Raw genomic sequence first — 23,761 nt, 5'->3', positions numbered from 1 at the left:
GGGGGTATAAATCATTTGGCAAATGTTTGTCCCTCTAGGAGATTCAGACAGTTTTTTGAGAGTAATAAAGTAACAAAAAGAAAAAAAATCCTCTAAAAACGTTCCATCTGTTACTATTGGCAAGGTTGATGCGGAAATTGAAGGTTTTCCGTTTGCTTGTAGTTCCCGTTTTGTCCTACCTGCCAGGGTGGCGCTAGAGAGCAATAACATTTTTTGTGAGATTTTTGTAGATAGTGGAGCAGCTGTCAATCTCATTGATAATCAATTTGCTATAACTCATGGTTTCCAGGTATGCACTTTGGGAAAGGATATACCTGTTTTTGCTATTGATTCCGCTCCACTTTATCAGAAATCGTTAAAGGGCATAGTTCACAATATCCGTTTGATTGTGAGTGATTCTCATGTTGAGGATGTGTCATGTTTCTTCCTAAGCGGGTTGCCTACTCCTCTAGTGTTGGGGCTACCCTGGCTCACTAAACATAACCCCACCATTGATTGGCAAGCAAGGCAAATAAATGGTTGGAGTGACTTTTGCAGAGAGAATTGCCTCACGACATCTGTTTCTGAGGTTTCTACTAAGACTGTACCATCTTTTCTCTCTGAATTTTCGGATGTGTTCTCTGAGAGTGGTGTTCAGGACTTGCCCCCGCACAGGGAGTACGATTGCCCTATTAATCTCACCCCAGGCGCCAAGCTGCCTAAATCTCGTTTATACAATATCTCCCAACCTGAAAGGGTCGCTATGCGTGCTTATATCTCTGAGAGTCTGAGAAAGGGACACATACGACCCTCGAAGTCACCTGTTGCCGCTGGTTTTTTCTTTGTTAAGAAAAAAGATGGTTCTTTAAGACCATGTCTGGATTTCAGGGAGCTGAACAGTATCACAATTCGTGACCCTTATCCGCTTCCTCTGATCCCGGACCTGTTTAACCAGATTGTTGGGGCTAAAGTTTTTTCCAAGTTGGATCTAAGAGGGGCATACAACCTGGTCAGGGTCAGAGAAGGAGACGAATAAAAGACTGCCTTCAATACCCCTGAGGGCCATTTTGAGAATTTGGTTATGCCTTTTGGTTTCATGAATGCTCCAGCCGTCTTTCAGCATTTTGTGAACAGCATTTTTTATCATTTAATGGGGAGATTTGTATTAGTGTATCTAGATGACATTATGATTTTTTTCTCCTGATTTCAAAACTTATAAGGAACACTTACGTCAGGTCTTGCTCATCCTGCGGGAGAATAAATTGTACGCTAAACTGGAAAAATGTGTCTTTGCGGTTCCAGAAATTCAATTTCTGGGGTTTCTTCTCTCCGCTTCTGGTTTTCGCATGGACCCCGAGAAGGTCCGCTCTGTGCTTGAGTGGGAGCTTCCTGAGAATCAGAAGGCTCTGATGGGTTTTTTGGGCTTTGCCAATTATTACAGGAAGTTTATTTTGAATTATTCCTCTGTTGTTAAACCACTCCCTGATATGACTAGAAAGAGGGTAGATTTTTCCTCCTGGTCGGTAGAGGCGCGTAAGGCCTTTTCTAATATCAAGGAGAGTTTTGCTTCCGCTCCTATCTTGGTACAACCTGATATTTCTCCACCCTTCATAGTTGAGTTTGATGCTTCTGAGGTGGGTGTGGGTGCGGTCTTGTCTCAGGGTCCCTCTCCTGCCAAATGGCGACCGTGTGCCTTTTTCTCGAAGAAACTCTCCTCCGCAGAGAGAAATTACGATGTGGGAGATAGGGAGTTGTTGGCCATCAAGTTGGCTTTTGAGGAATGGTGCCATTGGCTAGAGGGAGCCAGACACCCTATTACCGCGTTTACTGACGATAAGAATCTGGCCTAGCGTCTGAACCCGAGACAGGCCAGATGGTCTTTGTTCTTTTCAAGGTTTAATTTTGTTGTCACGTTCAGCCCTGGGGTTAAGAATGTGGAGGCGGATGCCCTGTCACGTCATTTTCCGGGAGGTGGGAATTTTGAAGACCCGGGTCCAATTTTGGCTGAAGGTGTGGTGGTCTCTGCTCTTTATCCTGAATTGGAGGCAGAGGTTCAGGTAGCCTAGTCAGAGCTCCTGATCTTTGTCCTCCTGGGAGGTTGTTTGTGCCTCTCGCTTTAAGACACAAGATTTTTAAGGAACACCACGATACTGTCCTTGCTGGGCACCCGGGAAAAAGAGCCAAAGTGGATCTCATCGCTCAGAGATTCTGGTGGCCGGCGCTTCGTAAGTCGGTTGAGGGTTTTGTGGCAGCCTGTGAGACCTGAGCTCGTGCCAAAGTCCCTCATTCCTTCCCGTCCTTGGACACATCTGTCCATGGACTTCATTACGGACCTGCCTCGTTCCTCGGGGAAGACTGTGATTCTGGTGGTGGTGGACCGTTTTAGCAAAATGGTGCATTTCATCCCTTTTCCTGGCTTGCCCAATGCTAAGACGCTGGCGCAGGCATTTATTGATCACATTGTCAAATTGCATGGTATTCCTTCAGACATAGTCTCTGATAGGGGCAAACAGTTTGTTTCCAGATTCTGGAAGGCTTTCTGTTCTCGCTTGGGGGTTCGGTTGTCATTCTCTTCTGCTTTCCACCCGCAGTCGAATGGTCAGACAGAGCGCATCAATCAGAATCTGGAGAAATATCTGCGCTGTTTTGTGGCGGAGAATCAGGAGGATTGGTGTTCTTTTTTGTCCCTTGCTGAGTTCGCTTTAAATAACCGTCATCAGGAGTCCTCTGATAAGTCACCATTTTTTGGTGCATATGGGTTTCATCCGCAGTTTGGGACATTCTCTGGAGAGGGGTCTTCTGGTTTACCTGATGAGGAGAGATTCTTCTCGTCTTTGTCATCTATTTGGCAAAAGATTCAGGATAATCTAAAGAGCATTAGCGAGAGATATAAGCGTGTGGAGGATAAGAGACGTGTGCCTGGTCCGGACCTGAATGTTGGTGATCTGGTGTGGTTGTCTACTAAGAATATCAAATTGAAGGTTCCCTCTTGGAAGTTAGGTCCTAAGTTTATTGGGCCTTACAAAATCTTGTCCGTCATCAATCCTGTTGCCTACCGTCTTGATCTTCCTCAGACTTGGAAGATCCATATTGTTTTTCATAAGTCCTTATTAAAACCTTATGTCCAACCCATTGTACCCTCGTCTTTGCCTCCTCCTCCGATTGTGGTTGATGGTAATCTTGAATTTCAGGTCTCTAGGATTGTGGATTCTCGTGTTGTCCGCGGTTCTCTCCAGTACCTCTTTCATTGGGAGGGTTATGGTCCTGAGGAGAGGATGTGGGTCCCAGTGACGGACATTAAGGCCACCCGTCTCATCAGGGCTTTCCATAGGTCCCATCCTGAGAAGGTGGGCTCTGAGTGTCCGGAGTCCACTCGTAGAAGAAGGGGTACTGTCACCACCATATATCTGAGAAGCTCTGACAGATGTCCTTCAGAACCTCCTCCTTGAGGTTCCTTTTGTTTTGCTTTCATTTTCTCATCTCGTTAGCTTTTCTCAGCTGTCATGTAGTTGCACTGATTGCATCCCTTTAAATCCCTTCCCATACTGCATCACTTTTCGGTTTATATTCCTTCCTGGAGTGTGTGCATGCTGGTCCTACTTCTGAGTCTTCTACAGATAAGTTTTGTTCGTTCATTTGTGTTTTTCTGTTTGCTGGATCCCAGGTGACCCTGACTCCCTCTGTATCAAGTGTAGGGAGCCGGTGGTCGTGTCCCCTCACTATTATAGGGTGTTCAGGTGTTATACAGTCGAGGTACGAGGATATGCGATCATCTACCATTGGAATTTTTGCATAGGCTGAGCAGTTAGGGAGAGAGCCAGGTCTGATGCAGGGCTCTCCCTTTTGTTCCTTAGTTTTGGATCCAGTCAGTCGGATCTTCATTTTGTGTCTTCTAGCTTCCTGTACACCTTCCGTGACAGTAATTGTATCTTTTGTGCAATACAAAAAAATTATCTCTTCTCAGTGGAAAATCGTTGCTGCCGGGAAACAACATGACAGTATGAGGAAGAATGATTGCATTGGCAATCGCTCCTCCCCATACTCTGGAGGAGATAAGTGCATGTAAATGCACTTGTCTCCTCCACTAGCGATCAGCAGATTGTCAGGAAGGAAGCGTTCCTTCCTGACAATCTGTTGGATCGTCGTCCCGCGTAAAGGGACCATAAGATTTTATTTGATTCCACAGCTGCTGATTAGCATTGAATGTAGAGCAGTGACTGGTGGCTCCAACAATGGATTGCGTTGAGGTGTCACCACATGTTACTGCTCTCTTGGAGGGGATAGTAAGGTGTGGTGCACCCCAATGGGAAATAAGCCTAGAGAGTCAGGGTCTGCAGTAAACCACTGTGCTTCTTTATTGTTGGAACTCAAGTGTAAAACAATACAGGCAATGCGCTGAGCAGGCTTCTCCAGTTTCCACCCTGGCAGAAGAAGGTTATGTGCTAAGGAAAGGCCTGAGCTAGCTGTCTTTCTCACTCTCAGAGGGCTGATGGCCTACAGTCTGCGGATAAGTCATTGGGCAGGGTATCCCTGTCTCAGTGTCTTTTTCTGGTCACTCATGCAGTCTAGGAGAGTCTCTCCCACTAAACACAAGTGCCTATCTGCAGACTACTACAGGCTCTGATTGCGTAACTTTTATACAGTTTCTAACTGATCTAGAATCTTCTAGTGGGAGGGGTGAAGCTGGAGAAGCACAGCCTAACAGAAACAATTTTGAAGTTCAAGGATGCCATAGAATTGTATTGTACCTCAAGACAGGTGAATGGGAATGACTAAGCAGTTTCGAGACGTAATTAATCTTCTGACTGTGCAAAACGAGACAGTCAAAAGTTCACTGTGTTTTTTTTCTTCCCAAATTTAGCTCTGCATAGTCCCTTATGGTAATTGTGAAAAATTACTAATTTCTCAGTTCATAGACTGGAAAGTCCCAAAGTCTCCCAGTATTAGCAGCATTGGTATTAGCATTAACTCTTTCGACTATGTAGTGCAAATGAACAGGATATATTAAAATAAACATATAAAATGCAGTTCAACAATATGAAACTTTTTAAGTGTAAGCATCACAGTGCAAATTAACCCTTCAAAGTGCACTAAAGTGGATCTGCTTTCCGTAGAACCCAGTCACGTGACGTTCCTCTTCTGAAAATCCAGCTTCCACTAATGGCATGTCCTTTACCAGGTTTAGTTCTGAGCAGGATGTTACTTCCACTGCGGATGGGGCTGTAACTATTCCTCTCCCAGGAACATGTGAGAAATCTTGAAACCACCTCGTCTGATTTTCAGGATAGGATTTTCACATGATTGGGTTCTTAGGAGGCCTTGGGAAAATAAATACTATACAGATCTTCTCCTACAGGGGTATTCTGTGTAATTAAGGTGGCTTTGCAGGACTAACTAGTAATGTCTATACTGATTGTATTACTTTAGCCCTGGTCCATAACCTAATTTATCAACATTAGAAAAGATGTCACTTTCAAGGCTCTGTACGCTGGGACATACAGTACTCTATATGCTAAACGGATGAGTAAACCAGATGAGATACAGTGGAATTAGTCACCAATAGGATCCCAGTGTAAAAAAAAATGTATAAGTTTAACTTATATGCATGGAATAGCATAGTCTACTATACAACTGGCTAATGTAATCCTGTGGAAATGCTTGGCAAGTACAGTATGTTGGAAGCTTTCCTGGTGCACATGCCAAGCAAAAAAAACATGAAATGAGCCTAGCCTTATGTAGTCTTTCTCTTGGGTCATAATATAAAGACAAAAAAAAAAAACTAGAACCAACACAGATCCTTGCTATATGCTACTACTTATCCTTTTACAATAATTTTTGGTCCCTTAATTTCAATAAAACATACAGTAGCAAGCAGCTTTTAAGCTGTCAAAGGCCCAAGTAATCCATCTAGTCTCTTAATTGCACTAGTCACATGGCGCTTAGTTGGTTAAAGTGCCTGTCCTTGTTGCTCTCCGACATTTTAGTTACGCCCGTGTTTCATACAATGATTCTTGTTTTAGTGTGAATTATTTGTAACTATATGGTGTATATATCGTACCTCTGTGAATAGAGAATTTAAAGTGCACCTAAACCATAACATACTTTTCATTAAACCTGTTCTAGATGTGATGAAAATGATTTTTGTAATATACTATAATATTTTTTTTTAAACTTTTCCTATCAAAACAGGCGCCTTTCAGTACAGAGCAAGAGTTCCCATACCACATCGCTGCTCCACCTGTGCCTGCTCTGCTGAAGCCTCAAGTGCTGCGGATTGTACTAAGGAGTTGGCAGAGGTGATGGGTCAAACACCTCCAGACATACATGTTAGATTTCTGTTCTTCTGATCCGTCAGAAGAAGAGAGAGGGGAAAAAAACGGATCCTGTAAAAAACGGATCCTGTTGCATCATTTATGCATAAGATTGTATAGGATCCGATTTTTTTTTTTGACGAAAAAAGAACTGCATTCGTGACTTTTTTTCCATCTAAAAAAACGTATCTCAGATGTAAATGGCTCAAATGGATTACAACTGATGCAACAGGACCCGTTTTTTTTCTGTCTCTCTTCTTCTGATGGATCAGAAGAGCGAAAAGCTAAACGGTGATGTGAATGCACCCTTAGCAGTTTGGTCTAAAAGCATTTCCAGACCCTTGTATGCCAGCAAGGCTTTAGAAAAGCAGCGCTGGTTCAGGCAGACCAACCTGCACATCGCTAAGTACGGCCATGGGGGAATCTGTACTCCCATTCACAGCAGTGTACAAGAGAACGCATACTAAAGCACAACAGGAACATCACTAGAACAGGACTATATACAGTGTACGTGAAGGTTTACGTACACTTTAATCACCAAACTTTAGTGTACAGAATTGTGTAGAAAAATATGAATGACATAGGATTGACTGTCCTTTTTATTAATTCCACAATAACTCAGTTAATACAAATAGTAATACTGTGCAGTCTACTATGCATACAGGTAAACACATCTCAGACTATGACCCTTCAAAGAGGACCTGTCAGCTCTCCTGCCATGTCTGTTTTAGTAACCACTTGCATTCCCTGTGCCATAATAATTCTGGAACATCTATTTCTATGCCTGTATGTTGTTTTGTCCCTCTATTATTCCGGCTAGATGATTATGAGTGAATTGCTAGCAGTCCCCGATAAAGTTCCCTTCTGGGGGTTACCAGTTGGGGGGGGGGGGTGTCCATGAGCTGTCTGAAACTGGCAGCACTGATTGGATAGTGTCAGACCCAGATGGACCTTTACTGCAGACTGCTGGCAATTCATTCACAATTTTTTTGTAGGAATAATAGATTAATGGCACCACCATAGAGCCATAACAATAGACGTTCCAGAATTGTTATTACATGGGGAATGCACGTAGTAAACCCACTTCTCTATAATGTATGTGTCCTGTACACCCTGCTGAATCTCTGTAGCTTGAAATCTCATAAAGTTTCATTTTGTTTATTTCAGCCCATTTATCTCCTTTTTCCATGAGAATTTATTTGCAGTGATGGAAAGTACAAAAGACAGCAGTATATTTTGAGTAGCAGTGTTTTATGACGGTAGATTTTGTACGTATAACTCGGTTAGCTTCTGTGATGCAGTGAATAACATTGTGTCATGATACTGTGCATCGCTAGGCCTACAATCATAATTGCCGGCTACTTGATGCATGGGAAGCAATGAGGTAGGTGATTTATACAGCACAAGCATTAGAGACAGAAACAGAGCAGGTCAACAGCTTTTCTATTGAAGAGCTGATTTACTGTATTCACGTGCTTTGGAGCGCATTGTAGTGAAGATGCATGCCGACTCTTTTATTCAACCACCTAACTGTCTTGCCCGAGTCCAGCTCGGGCAGTGGGAAAAGTAGCTAACTGGAGGGGGAGGGCTGCTTTAGATGCTGCTATCTCCTGAATGGTAGCAGCTAGAAACATGCAACTGGTCTTGTTTGAAAACTGACATTCCAGCTAAAGTCCAATCAACAGAGGAGAAATCACTGTTAGAAATCGAGTCTAAATAAGTGCGGTAAAACCTGCTGTCATTCTGATATTGTCTGAAAGCTTGGAATGTCAGCTTTCAAAAAGACCAGTTGCATGTTTCTAGCTGCTACCAGCCCTGTATCTCACATGGATCCAGAGATCTCCACATTTATTGCTCTGCTAGATTTATATCAAGGGGAGTGTTTTTTTCTGCTGCAGCTAAGGGGGCGTGTCACAGCTCTCCCTATCACAGTTCAGGAGGCAGTTGAAACTGAGCATGTGCGGCCTTCTCAGTGAGCAGGCCAAAGAAATGAGGAAAGAACAAATGGCAGGTGGCGCTATACAGATACAGTTTATTGAATAACTCAGTGGCTATGCTAAAATTTTTATTACATGGAATTACAAAAGTATTCAGATCCAGGTGCTGGTTTGAAAACTGTAGAATATTTTTCGTGGGACAACCTCTTTAAATGGGATGTGCAGTGGCTTAATATTAATGACTTATCAGACTGGTAGGGGGGCTGGCTATGTCTTCAAAATTACTTGCAAGTTGTCTCCCTTGCAGAGACAGTTCATTGTAATTACAGCTGATCGATAATTACAGCTATCCTGATAATGATGTCCTCTCTGGTGTTCCTATACCTAATGTATATAGTGAAGTATGTTTCATGTTTCCTGATGTACAGTGCCATGATAGTGCAAGTTGAAGGGAGACTTGAATTAGTAAATAATATATGATCTCATACTGGAAAGGGGCATAGGAGGTTGAATAAACACATGACAGATTTTGGACCGTTGAGAACAAGGCCTAGTTTGGTATTTAAGGCTCTGTGATTTATTTTTTTGTCTCAAAAGCCTCCGAGTGTCTGCTGTGTAAAACAGTAGGCATCCAGTGGCTAAAGCGCCTGCTCAGCTTCTGAGCGGGTGCCGTGTTTAAACCCCAAACTTCATGCTTAATACCTTCCTGATGCAGTAATTTTCCACTTTTGCGGTTTTCTGAAGGACAAGTTGTACTTTCAAATGCCTAGATTTAATCTTGCATAGGATGTAGTGAGAAGCAGGAAAATATAACAAATGGGGTGGAATTGGAATAAAAACGCAATACCGCCAAAGTTTTACAGGTTTTGTTTTTACAGCATTCACTAGGCAGTAAAACTGACTTGTGATCTTCATTTTCCAGGTTAGTATGATAACAACTAGATTACATTTGTATAGTTTTTCTTGCATTTTTATACTGAAAAAGAAAGAAAAACTTTTTGAAATTTTTTTATTTATTTTTTCTCATCGCCATATTCTGACCCCAATAACTTTTTTTTCTATAGTTATGTCTACGGACATGTGTGAGGGCTCATTTTTTGCAGGACAATCTGTAGTTTTTGATAATTTAGGGGTGTGTATGATATTTTGAACACTTATTATAAAATGTTTTGGGGAGGCAAAGTGCTGAAAAAATTATATTTTAATAAGATGGGCGTTTTCGCACGCAGCGATCCCCCACGATATAATTTTTTTTTATTGTTTATTTATTTAGATTTTTGGGATTTGCAGTTTTATTTATTTTTTGATAGGTCCCCAAGTGTAATCCAACTTGCAATCAGATTGATAATGAAATTTGCTCCATTATGCTATACATAAAGCTGTCACTATGATTCCGTAGAAGTAAGGTCAAGCAGAGGCACATAGCATTATAAATGATGAGAATGCTGTGCGCTCCTGCAAGTCCAGAACGCAGGATCACGCTCACACACAGAACCCGATCAGACGTTCATCAGACCTCATATCAGCCCTCTATTTAAAACCCTCATACTAGACCCCCATCAGACCTCAGATCAGACCTTAAAAAAAAAAAATTCTCTTACCTCTCCTGCACCGCAGCTCTGCTCTAGGTCCAGCGTTTTCTTTGGAAGTTGTGCTCCCCTGTCTTCTCTGACCCGCGCTGCCCAGTCACCTGACTGTGTGTAGCGTTGGGTCACATTGCGTGCACTACATCATGACGCTGTATGTGTTCAGGACAGTGCGTGCGTGCGTGGCCCTAGGAAGGAATACCAGGAAGGGTGAGTACAAGAAGCACTCACAGCACTTTACTTCCCTCTCCCGGCACCTAATGCATACTAGTAAGTGCTTCCATAATTGAAGCGCTCACTAGTATTCACTTTATAAAACACAAAGCCATTTCCCCCCCACTTTTGGGGGAAAAAAGCATGTCTTATAAATCTAAAAATACGGTAATTAATGCTAGAAGCACCAGATACTTATGCACTTGGCTGGTGACCACAGATGCCCTCCTGAGTTAAAATGTATTGCCATCCTCAGAACAGTGATACGGTTAAATACTGGGACGGGGCAGCAGTATTTTGTGCTGCACTGTGGCATTTGGAACTGCAGGGGCAGTATTTTGTGCTGCACTAAGGTATAGCTGGCCCCTGCCTATGTCTGTTGTTCCTGCCTACAAGTGCTGTCCCACCTTTTGTCACTCTGATCTACAACATGGGACGACTTTTCTTTTTTTTTTTTCAGGGCCACTTTAAGTTCCTAGTCCGCCTGTACACTCCTGACCTTTGCACAGATCACAGAGCATGCCTAGAAAACTCACCCATATAAGTCAATGAGTCCCTTCCTGTCAATTGTGTCTATGGGCCATGGTGGCTGCTGTAAAGCATATCTCTAAATGCTGTTAAAGGGATTCTGTCACCTGGATTTTAGTGACAGAGCTTTTAACATTATCACATCAGTCTGCTCGTTTTGTATTAAAATATATATAAGTGTTGTCCTTTGTCTAGAAAATCACTTTTATTAATATGGTAATTACCTGAGTAAGGTGCCCAAGGGGCTGTCCCTCTGGCCGTTGGTGCCCAGCCACGCCCCTTCTACTGGAGCCCAGCAGCGCCCCACTGCTAATTTATTCACTCCTAATTGCCGGCTGGCGCATGTGCAGTGCGTCCTGAGAGGCCGATTCCAGGCTCTGACATGTGTATCCACGGAATGCGTTTGCTGAGCCATAAGCTCGCGCATGCGCCGTGGATACACATGTCACAGTAGACATGAAATATATAAAATTCAAAGGTTATCATTTACAAGTTTCAAATGTAACAGTGCTCTTACTCAAAGTATTTATGCTGTGAGTAAGAATGTTATGCTCGAAACGAGTAAGCAGTAACCTTTGGATTTTATATCTTTCAGGATGGTTCTTTTTCATATGAATTTTTTTTTCTCATTAGCTTAGTTTTTTTAAATGTCTTGTCCGCAACTGACAAGAAAAGGTATTTTTTGTTATAGTGCCGGCGATGTGAAGTCAGCGAAATGCGGAACTCACATTGACGGTGTCTGTGTTTTGCAGATCCGCAATTTGCGGACAGCAAAACACCTACCAAAGTCTGAATGGACCCTAAGGCGCAGCAGAATAAGTCAGCACTAAGAGAATAAAATAATAATATTCAGAGGAGTAAAATAAAAAAAATATTTTGCATTAGACCTCAGATGAGATCACCAATCACACCCCCAATGTTAATCAGACCTCAGATCAGACCCCCAATGTTATTAAGACCCTCATTCAGACCTCAGATCAGACGCCCATTCCGAATGACCCCCAATCAGACCTCAGATCAAAGCCCCAATATGAATAAGACCCCCAATCATACCTCAGATGGGACCTCTAATATGAAAAAGTCCCCCTTTCAGACCTCAGATCCGACCCCCAATGTTAGTAAGACCCCCAATCAGACATCAGATCAGACCCTCAATGTTAATAAGACCCCAAAAGAGACCTCAGCTTACACAACCAATGTTAAAAATATCCCCAATCAGACATCAGATAAGACCCCCAATGTTTTTAAGACCCCCTAATCAGACCTCAGATGGGACCCCTAGTGTGAAAAAGACCCCCCTTTTATTCCTCAATTCAGATTTCAGATCAGACCACTAATTTTAGTAAGACCGCCATTCAGACTTCAGATCAGACGCCCATTCTGAATGACCCCCAATCAGGGCCGGTGCAAGGATTTTTGCCAACACAAGCGAGGCTACATTTTGGCGCCCCTCCCCCCACCTCGCAGCTCACCTGGCCCTGGTCCCGTCTGCAGCCGCTCGCTTGTCCTCTGTGTGGTCCTGGTATCTTCTCTTTGCTTCTGACAATCGCTGGTTTAAGGACCGTATTTTTCGCCCTCTAATATTTTCCATTACACCTCAGGTCAGACCAGCAATCAGACCCCCAATGTTAATCAGACCTCAGATAAGCCCCCCAATGCCTCAGATAAGCTCAGGCATCAGCCCCCATCCATCATGCCCCCATGTCAGCCATCATGCCCCCATGTAGGCCATCATACCCCCAATGTCAGCCATCATACCCCCAATGTCAGCCATTAGCCCCCAATGTCAGCCATTAGCCCCATGTCAGCCATTAGCCCCCATGTCAGCCATTAGCCCCCATGTCAGCCATTAGCCCCCATCCATCATGCCTCATGTAAGCCATCATGCCTCATGTAAGCCATCATTCCCCATGTAAGCCATCATGCCCCATGTAAGCCATCATGCCCCCATGTAAGCCATCGTGCCCCCATGTAAGCCATCGTGCCCCCATGTAAGCCTTCATGCCCCCATGTCAGCCATCAGCCCCCGATGTCACATTTCTCCCCCTCCATGTCACATTTCTCCCCCTTTTTACATAATCCCCTCTGTCACATCACCCCCATGTCACATTTCTCCCCCATGTCACATTTGTCCCCCTCAAGGCCTCAATGTCACATTTTTCCCCCTCCATGTCAAATCACCTATGTCACATCAGCCCTGCATGTCACATTTCACCCCCTCAATGTCACATTTCTCCCCCTCCATCCATGTCACATTTCTCTCCCTCCCTCCAAACCATGTCACATCACCCCCTTCGTGTCACATCATGATCACATCATTACCCCCTATTGTGTCACATTTGAGTCCCCCCCATGGCACATCATCCCCACTCCTGGCCGGCCCTGGCCCCATCCCCATGTCACAGACTACAGACATTGTCACAGTCACCATCCCCCCCTCCATTTATAATTGCTGTTTGTGTAATATTTTTTTTTAAACACATTTATGCCGTGCACTCTGGCGTTAGTGCGCTCATCAGTGATCACGTCCCCACCTGTCCTGCTGCTATGGCAATCTGGCTGTGTGTGAGTCAGACTCACAGACACAGTCAGCTCCAGTCCCTGCTGCCGCCCATGCCCGCTGCGCCACTTGCCAGTCACATCCCCCTGGCCTGACCCTGTGACCGTGTTGCTATACTTTCAGGCCTGTGCCGCTCTGTGAGTGAGGGCCGGGGCCGCACGGTGCACGCAGGTTGGGGCGGGCGGCCGGTGGCGCAGCAGCGCAACTCACGAGTAAGTGATTTAAAAAAAAATGTTCATTTTTCCGCCCTCCCCCAAGGTGCGCCCTAAGGCAGCCGCTTGGTCTGCATTATGGTAGCACCGGCCCTGCCGCCAATCAGGCCTTAGATCAGAGCCCCAATGTGAATTAGACCCCCAATCAGACTTCAGATGGGACCCCTAATGTGAAAAACTCCTCTTTCAGACCTCAGATCAGACCCCCAATGTTAGTAAGTACCCTATCCATACCTCAGATCAGATGCCCATTCTGAATGACCCCCATTCAGACCTCAGATCAGATCCCCTTGTTATTGTCACAGCTGAAGAGGTGGAAAACCCTCAGGCGTGCGATGCCAGATGAGGTTGGTCGCTGCTCGGCCAGGACGACACAATTAGGGAGCAGGTCGCCTCCTATCGCGTCCCTAACCTGACCCTGACTCCTAACCATATGAGCCAACCCTGATGGTGGGAGGGCTCATACACCGGAACCTAATAGTCCCTGCTAGCCCTAAGGGTGGCCCTGAACTAGGAGCAGGGTAAGAGGACCTGTTCCTCCTAGGCACGGAGGAACAGGAGTCTCACTGGCCAAGCTGCAAGGAAAAGGGGTACAAAAACAGACCTATGGATGTGGCAGGTGAACTGCACTAGTTCCACCTACCTGCCACAGCCTTGCTGACTGGATCCCTGTGCTGACACGCTGATGTCCACACCATACTTAAATGGACACAGCCAACACACATACACACACAGGATCCAGATCCAGATCCATAGCTGCATTAAATAACAAAAGGAATACAACATCAACTGAACATATAAACATCTAGGACCACAAGGGTGGCCCTCACTGGCAGATGGTATAAAGTAGGAGGATGACTCCAGCAGACCATGGCTAAAGTCCCCCTCTGACTACTGCTCTCAGCAGAGACTATATAGGCCCAAGTAGCCACACCCACACAGACACACCCAGTGTTCACACACACAGAAGGGAATTAACCCTTCTCACACCAGGGAAGGGAAGACAGCCACTTAAAGGCGAAAGTGCACACATAACTAAAACCCTGTGCACACCAGACATACAAAAGACACACCTAACAAAGATAGGTTGCCAGGTGCAACCGCATGCACATTGCAGCAAGCTGCCTAGCACCAGCTCAGGCTGCTATGCTGCCAAATAAACAATGTTGCCAGCGGCAACCACAGGTGAGGCAACATACTTCAGCCCTCACCTGTGATTGACAACCAGACCTAGACCGCAGGCAACTGCTTGCGGTTACAGGAGTCACGACCATGAACATGGTCGTGACAGTTATTCAGAGCTCAGAGCAGACAAAATAAATCAACTTACCTCTCCTGCTCCAGATGCTGCCACCGCTCCTGAGATCCATTGCTCTTCCTGGTCTTCCTGTCGTGTTGTGCTGTGACTCAACGTCACACAGCGTGAGGTCACAGAACGTGCCGACATCCTTACACTGTGCGCTGGTCACAACAAAGCATGAGGAGCCCTCCAGGAGAAGACCTGGAAGTGGTGAGTACAGAGCCAGAGCTGCATTCACCGCTCTCCAATCCTGATGTGCTAATGAGTGCTTCATTAGTATTTGCCCCATAAGATGCACCCCCCCCCCCCCCAAAGTACCTCTTATAGGGCAATAAATACAGTAAGTCTCTATTCCTCAAGTCCCCACTTCTGATGCCATTAAGAAAATAGAAAAATACTAAATACACTAGATTTACACTAGATTTACCAGCAGCATGTTATAAAGCAGGAGGAGCTGAGAATATTAATATTCATTTAAATTCATGCTCTTTCTGGGCCTTTAAACCAAGGAGGCTGTCCTGTCAGCTATTGACAGCTATCTTTGTATTCACAGTCATAGAGGGAAGGCTGTCAATCACCAATGGGACCACCTCTTTGACTTTGAAGTCCTGAATGAGCAGGAAATTAATTGAATGAAATAAAACACCATGTTCAGACACCGTGACAGGTTCCCTTTAATTTCAGTTGCACAAACCTCCTAGTATAAATAAGAATACTTATCAAGATCTAGTATCACATCTGAAGCACTTGTACAAACGTACAGAAACACGGCTGCTTTCTCCTAGTAACAGGAGTACGTGAGTTGTTCCCAGTATTGCAACTCGGCTATACTAAAGTAAATTAAAGTGAACTGCCACAAAGCCTGGGGTGTGGCACTATTTTTGTGAACTTTTTTTTTTTTTCTACTACCACATAACCCCTTTAACTGAAAAGTTCATATAGTTGTTGAGGCAACACTTAACTGGTATTAGTCCTTATAAATAAAATCATTCAGTTGGGTGGGACAATGTCTGTAGCTGCATGTATTAGTATTTGAAGCATAGCTCTAGAAAGTCATGGCTTAGGGTCCATTCACACATCCGCAAGTGTTTTTCAGTGTGCGAATTGCGGATTCGCGAAACACGCACAACAGCCATGTACGTTCCACATTTTGCAGACCGCACATGGCCGGCACTATGATAGAAATGCCTATTCTTGTCCATGGCTGTGGACAAGAATAGGGCCAGCTCTGTCTTTTTTGCAGGGCCGGGAAACGAACTACGGATGCAGACCACCCGGTGTCCGCATCTTTTGCAGCCCCTTTGAAATGAATGGGTCCTTACCCGTTCCACAAAATTGCAGAACAGATGCGGACCCATTTATGCAGATGTGTGAATGGACCCTTATTCTGTAAGACTAAATTATTCTAAATGCATAATGACCAGAACAAACAAGATCAACAGTCAGGTTATCATAGTCACATGACTGCATTACATTCTTCTGCAGAGGTACTGCAATGCCAAATCACCAAGGTCCACCTGACCAAAGTTATCATGTGGCCCTTAGGGTACAACCACATGGTCAGGATTTCTGATGCAGTTGTGGAAGCCAAAATCAGGAGTGGATCCTAAAAAGAGAGAAAGTATAAAGAACAGATATGTCTTCTCCATTTTTATTAATTTACTCCTGTTTTTGACTTTCAAAATTGTATGCAGAAACCTGACTGTGTAGCTGTACTCTTTAACCACTTTCCTACCGCCGCACGACTTTCTACGTCGGGGCGGTAGGCTCTTATCTGTAACCCGACATATAAAAGCGTTGGGTTACATCGCGATCTGCCAGCAGCCTGTGCCGCCACAGATCGCTGTGATCGCGCTGTCACAGGGAGAAGTCCGGAAGCCAGCTGGAGCAGTCTGGCTGTAATACATGCTTGTAGCACTCTGCTACAAGCGTGGGTAACATTGAAGAAGTTGAAAGCCAACAGGGAGTGCTTTTTCTTATGTAAGATCGCCACCTGCTGGCTTTAAAATGAAATGTCAGCCTGGAGGCTGGGAATTAGCCTCTTCCTGCCTTGACTGTGGCAAAGGGGTTAATTCACTTAAAAAAAAAAAAAAAAAAAGCAAATATATAATATATTTAAATATGAATAAATAAATAAATAATACAAAAATAAAAAAAAATGTATATTATAGATATAACAATAGTTACTAGTATTAGCAATAGTAATTAGACTACTTACACACCCATACAAATATCCAGCCCCTTTTTGGTTCATAAAAAATTAAATAAAAAATATATATTTATTATAGGGCAGAAAGCGGGACGCCTGCGAGCACATGCGCAGTGCACATCGTGGGATGCCAAAAGGGTGACGCATGGAGCCGATCATGTTAGGGTCTGTTCTTTTTTAATTATCTATTTTGCACAGGAGCACCTTATCAATGATTCATGAATTCATTATATGTAATCATGATATATGCACAATATTATGCAATTAAGATTATGCATCAATTTGTCATTGCCATCACTGTAAGCACTTTATAAGATTTGATTCACAATCATGTATTCACTCTATACTCATGTTAATATGTTTATTATCAATTATGAGACACTTACATATTCAGCTGTATTTATATGTGTCTGAGCACTACTATCACCAGCTTGACAAAGGCTCCATTGAGAGAGCTGAAATGCTGCATTGCTGTTGGGTGTAATAAAGTATCCACCTATTCACTGGAAGACCGGAGTGCTGCCTTATTTTTTCTGCTCTATAATCATCGTTCCACGTCCTAGGGACAACTGGGAATCGCACCCGGCATCATAGGAGTGCTGCTGTACTTTGTTTCTTTTTCTATTATATTTATTTAGTTTTAGCAATAGTATAGTGGAATTTGTAGGTGTAAAATATACAAACATACACACATTTGTTAATTTTAAAAACTCTAGGTATTTGTTTTAGCTATATTTTGTATAGCAGTTTTTTTTTCAGCGTAAAATATACAAATGCACAGAAAAAAAAAAAAATGTAATATCCAAATTTCCCCAAGATTAACACCTTAGGTGAATAACATTTAAAAAAAAGTCACTTTGAAGGGGCTTGTAGCGTTTTGGCGCTGTTCAACATTTTTCTGGCAGTATGGTGCTACAGAACCAGCAATAGAAAAATAGGCTGCCAAAATCCAAAATGCGCTCCAGTCTTTTAAAGTCTTGTGGCGGGCCCAGCCAGTAGATAAATTACATAAATAGAGCTTATTTCCAGAGTAAAATGGTGCGGTAATGGTTTTAGAAATGTTTTGTCTTGAAACCTTTTGTAATACTTAAAAAAAAAAAAATTATAAGAAAAGAAAAATATATATTTTTCATAATTTTCTCAGTTTTTCCTTAAATTATTTTTTTTATATTATATCCATCATCTAAGGGCACAAAAGAAAGGTCTAAGGTGTCTTGAGAAAAATAATATCAAATACATGGAGGCTGGCTCAGAAATTAATCCGTTTTTTGCAGTTCGATAGATGTATTGCTACAACTGAAAAACTGGCCTGGTAAGGCTCCATTCACACGTCCGCAATTTCGTTCTGCATTTTTCGGAACGGAATTGCGGACCCATTCATTCCTATGTGCTGCCCGGACACGAAATTGCGGATCCGCGCTTCCGGGTCTGCACATCCGTACCGCAAAAAAATAGAACATGTCCTATTCTTGTCCACAATTGCGAACAAGAACAGGCATATTCTATTAGTGCCGGTAATGTGCGGTCCGCAAAATGCGCTTTCCGTGTTTTGCGTATTTGCGGCTCAGTGGAACTGCAAAACACGTTGCGGAAGTGTGAATGGAGCCTAAGGCCTCTTGCACACAACCGTATCCCCTCCGAGACATACGGTCTGTGAGCGGGCCATATGTCCCGGAGCGGCATTGATCATGCGCACGGGAGAACACAGCATCATAGATTAATGATGTGCACATCGGGCCGCCCACTGGACTATTGTCCCGCACTCATATGATGTTATAAGTGCGATACAATAGTCCCGCAGGTGGCCTGACGTGCACAGCATCATTGTAATCTATGATGCTGTGTGCTCCCGTGCGCATGATCAATGCCGCTCCGGGACATACGACCCGTTCACGGACCGTATGTCTCGGAGGGCATATGGTTGTGTGCATGAGGCCTAAGGAAGGGGGATAAACACTCCGGTAATGAAGTAGTTAAAATAAATAAAATAATAATTATAATAATAATAACAAAAATGCACTATAGTAAAACATCCACTGCGTGGTGGACAGCATCATTATCATTAGCAGTGGTCTGTTAAAAATTAAAGAAGAATCCTTGGTCATTATGGTCATACTTGTCAATGGAAATGCGCTAGTGCAGTGCAATCATTTTGTGACACACTGATTTGTTGACTAACCCAAACCTCCAGCTTACTACATAGTTGTCACCTCTTAGGGTTGATTGATCTTAAATGCAGTAGTTTGAAACAAAGGGTCCTCATTAATAATAGCTGAAGTCCAACTAAATTATTAATACTGTAACTCCTCTGTGATTCAATGTTCATTTTATGTCAATAAATCTATTTTATGTGTCTTTCTAACTTCTTTTTTGTTTACTGCAACTTCAAGGTCCTTATATGTTTTAATCAATACAGAATGTCCATAATTTCACACACTCACCAGTCTAAATCATGCTCTTTCAGCTTTGAGAAGTACGAAGGATATTTGGTAATCTTGAACATTTTCTAGACTAGAATCTGCTTTAGGTGCATGCATTTGCATTATGCAATTATGTTGCTTCAATAAATTAGCCTGGTAATCTGCATCCATGTCTCGTATGACCTCAGGTCCCACAGCAGTTCTTTCTGTATTTGCATTTTAAAGACAAAAACAAACACATTAAGGACCATAGGGTGAAGACAGAAGTGGTTTATAACTGCTTCCATTTTATTTGGTGAAGCTAAGGCTAGTTTCACACTAGCGGTTGTATACCCTGCAATGCCAGAATACAGAGAGTATTAGCAGTACAAGCGCTAGTGTAAAAACAGGCATCGGATTCAGCAAGTTCCCTCAGGTTCTTCATATCCAGTTGTTAAAATTACAGCGGCAGCTGGAGATGGGAGCTTCCATTCCATAGATTAGCTCCTTAAAGAGGACATTTAACCCGAGAAAAAATTCTGAACTGTCATGATCTGTACAGCAGCACCCAGAGATCTCACTGCACTTACTATTATCCCTGGGCGCCGCTCCGTTCTCCTGCTATGCCCTCCGGTATCTTCGATCACTTGGTTATAGTAGGCGGAGACTGCCCTTGTTCTCCTGGGCGTCTTCTTCTCCCAGGCTGTAGTGCTGGGAGTTTTTTTGTCCCAGGCTGTGAGCCCTGCACTGCGATTGGCCAGCGCTACAGCCTAGGACAGGGCTGGGTAACCTGCGGCTCTCCAGCTGTTGTAAAACTACAATTCCCACGATGCTCTGCTGTAGGCTGATAGTTGTAGGCTGTCTGGGCATGCTGTGAGTTGTAGTTTTGCAACAGCTGGAGAGCCGCAGGTTGGCCAGACCTGGCCTAGGAGAAGGAGAAGCCCAGGAAAACAAGGGCAGTCTCCTCCTACTATAACCAAGTGACGGAACATACCGGAGGGCATAGCAGGAGAACGGTGCGGCGCCCAGGGATAATTGTAAGTGCAGTGAGATCCCTGGGCGCCGCTGTATATATCATGATACTTAGTTCACAATGTTTTGCCAGATGAAAGGTCCTCTTTAAGCTTTTTTAAAGTTGGGTGGTATGTGTGTGTGTAGTGTATATATGGTGTATTTATGCATGTGTACCATGTACAGTTGTGTTCAAAATAATAGCAGTCAGACATCACTAACCTGATCAATCACTGTTTTTGGTAGAAATTATATTTCTGCATGTCAAATAATTTACTAGCAGGTGTAGTAGAGTAATATAAATCCAACAGACCCAACAGTCATGACATGCATGCTGCTGATTCTGTGTAATTGAATCACTAATTGAAAAGGGCATGTTCAAAATAATAGAGGTGTGGAGTTCATTTAGTGAGGTCATTCATTCGTTGAAAAACAGGTGGCAATAATTGCCCTTATTTAAGGAAGGAAAGCAGCAAATGTTGTACATGCTGGTAACAGTGCATTTCTCTCTGAAATTCTGAGTAAAATGGGTCTTTCCAGACATTGTTCAGAAGAACAGCGTACCCTGATTAAAAAGTTGATTGGAGAGGGGAAAACATATAAAGAAGTGCAGAAAATGATAGGCTGCTCAGCTAAAATGATCGCCAATGTTTTAAAATTGTAACAAAAACCTGAAAGACGTGGAAGAAAGCGAAAAACTACCATTCAAATGGATAGAAGAATATTGTCTGCCAAATACAATGCTGTCTTGACACCTTTTTCTGGGAGGTCATTATCACCTACTGATTCTAATTAGGATAATGGGATTAACACCTTTGACCCCATGCTGGATATAATGACCTCTGACCCCATGCTGGGTATAATTACCAGATGTTGATTCAGTTACATATTTATTCCCAGAGAATTCTTGTACAGTCACTCAGAATTGAGAAAGCTCGTTGGAAGAACGAGTGAAACGTTTTCAAGAAATCTTCAGTAAGTCCAGTTGCCTTGATTTATTCTTTACAGAGATAGAAGAATAGCCAAAATGGCAAGGACTCAGCCAACAATCAGCTCCAGGAAGATCTAAAAAGGTCTGAAGTTACCTGTGAGTACTGTTACAATTAGAAGACGCCTATGTGAAGCCAGGCTATCTGCAAGAAGCCCCCGCAAAGTCCCACTGTTGAAAAAAAGACATGTACTGAAGAGGTTACAATTTGCCAAAGAACACATGGACTGGCCTAAAGAGACATTTTGTGGACTGATGAAAGTAAGACTGTTCTTTTTGGGTCTAGTGGCAGGAGAAAGTTTGTCAGATGACCCCCAAACACTGAATTCAAGCCACAGTACACTGTGAAGACAGTGAAGCATGTTGGCGCAAGCATCATGGTATGGGGATGTTTCTCATACTACGGTGTTGGGCCTATTTATCGCATACTAGGGATCATGGATCAGTTTAAATACATCAGAATACTTGAAGAGGTCATGCTGCATTATGATAAAGAGGAAATGCCCTTGAAATGGGTGTTCCAACAAGACAACAACCCCAAACACACCAGTAAACGTGCAACATCTTGGTTCCAGACCAACAAGATTGACGTTATGGAGTGGTCAGCCAAATCCCCGGATCTTAATCCAATAGAAAACTTGTGGGGTGACATAAAAAATGTAGTTTCTGAGGCAAAACCAAGAAATAGAGAAGAGCAGTGGAATGTAGTCCAATCATCCTGGGCTGGAATAACTGTTCACAGGTGCCAGGAGTTGGTTGACTCCATGTCATGTCCATGTGGATCTCCAAAACAGATGTACAGCAGTTCTCAGAAACAGTGGTTATACAACTAAATATTAGTTAAGTGATTCAAAGGAAAGCAAAATATTCAAACATTTTTCAGTTTATATAGTAAATGTTTGAGTTTGCTAAGAAGAATACAAACACTGCTATTTTTTTGAACAGTCTAATATTCACTTTTCTTCAATTTTTCTAGAGGAACAACACAACAGACAGAATGACTGACGAGGAGTAGGAAGGCGAGGAGCAGGAGCATCAAGACCAGCAGATGAAGGGAAGGACAGACAGCTCCCTTCGGCTGAGGTGGTGGAGCCTTGACTGCCTGAAATCGGCTGCGTGCCACTGCTGCGGCAGGCTGGAACACATCGGAGCCACGGTTCTCCCAGGCCACTTTATGTTGACGCAGGGCCGTGGTGCCAACATTTGCACCCTGGCCACGCTTCACCTTCTGCCCACAGATTCTACATATGGCCATGTACACCTCGTCCGGCGGCTTAACAAACAACTGCCACACCGCCGAGTAGGTGATTTTACCCCCAACACTATGCACTAACTGACTGCTACCGCCACTACCTCCATGAACACGTGCACCGCTACTTCCCGGGCAGGTAGGCTCCTGCGAAGCGGGTGGTCTACCCCAGGTACGCTTGGATACCGACCTCCCACTGCTGCCACCCTGCTGACTCCCGGCCACGCTAGCGACATGCTGGCTCCACCGCTGCCTCGCGGGCAAGCTGCCATCCTCTTCTCCCAATAATGAAGCCCCTTCATCAAAGGGGGTGAAGATGTGATGACGTAGGTTTGCTTCATCGCTACTCCCTCCGACCGTTCTCCCCCATGCCCTGTGTAATCGCTTTCTTGATCTCCCTGCTTCGATAATTAATTTATAGGGAATATGGGACAGAAGGTTAAAATTTCTCAACTTTATAAAGTGTTGCTTAAAGCACGATTTAATAATACACGTTCTCGGGGACAAAAGGCTTGGCAAATTGATTGTCCGGGAATTTCCCTCGAAGATTGGGATAATATACTGGTGAAATTAAGTTTAGTTTCTTATTATTTCAATCAAATTTTGGTTCAATTTAATATTTTAAATTGAATTTATTTGGTTAACCCGCACCCAAAAGATCTTTATGGGGGCGGTGGACATCTTTTTTTTTTTACTATCCACAATGACTCAATAAAGTGTTGCCTAAGACAGGAGAGAATCGTCCAGTCTTCTGGTTATTCGAGAACGTGGTTGCGATGGAGAAAGCATTCCCAAAAACTATTTCTCTCCACCTGGAGACAAATCCTGTCAAGATTGATACAAGTGCGGTATCGGCTGCTCTTCAAGCCAGATGCTTTTGGGAGAACCTGCCTCGCATGAACAGGCCTCTAGTAGCTACAGACAATGGGAAGACAAAGCTTCAAGATTGCTTGGAGCCCGGAAGAGTCGCGAAGTTCATCAATATTCAAACCATAACTACCTGCCCCTGGTCTCTTCGTCAGGGAAAAAATCACTAGTTCCCAGTCATCATGGATGGGAAGGAGGACATCCTGCGGTGCACGGAGATGGAGAGGGTCTTGGGATTCCTCCCGCACTATACGGACGTCTCAGAAATTAACCGCTGCTTCCGACAGAAGCTCCTGGGAAGGTCATAGAGCATCCCGGTCATCCGGAATCTATTCGCCCCACTGAAAGATTATTTTGAAAGTGTGTAGAAGCCACACAGGGCCCCCACGCTGCAGATTTATAATGGAGACAC

At 43.7% G+C, this 23,761-nt stretch overlaps 1 protein-coding gene across 2 annotated transcripts in view; it reads right to left on the bottom strand.

Moving 5' to 3' along the window:
* Nucleotides 1-23,761, bottom strand: part of OPRK1 (opioid receptor kappa 1) — a 149,237-nt gene that overhangs the window by 90,854 nt on the left and 34,622 nt on the right. For both annotated transcript variants that reach the window (XM_044294199.1, XM_044294200.1), the window contains exon 2: nt 19,277-19,461. In XM_044294199.1, the coding sequence (XP_044150134.1) occupies nt 19,277-19,338 (62 nt within the window). In that variant the 5' untranslated portion in view covers nt 19,339-19,461. The remainder of the gene's footprint in view (nt 1-19,276; nt 19,462-23,761) is intronic.

This window comes from Bufo gargarizans, chromosome 5 (assembly GCF_014858855.1).
Source record: "Bufo gargarizans isolate SCDJY-AF-19 chromosome 5, ASM1485885v1, whole genome shotgun sequence".
Classification (NCBI taxonomy): domain Eukaryota; kingdom Metazoa; phylum Chordata; class Amphibia; order Anura; family Bufonidae; genus Bufo; species Bufo gargarizans.
Note: the sequence above shows the minus strand (reverse complement) of the source record. Positions and strands in the feature narration are given on the sequence as shown.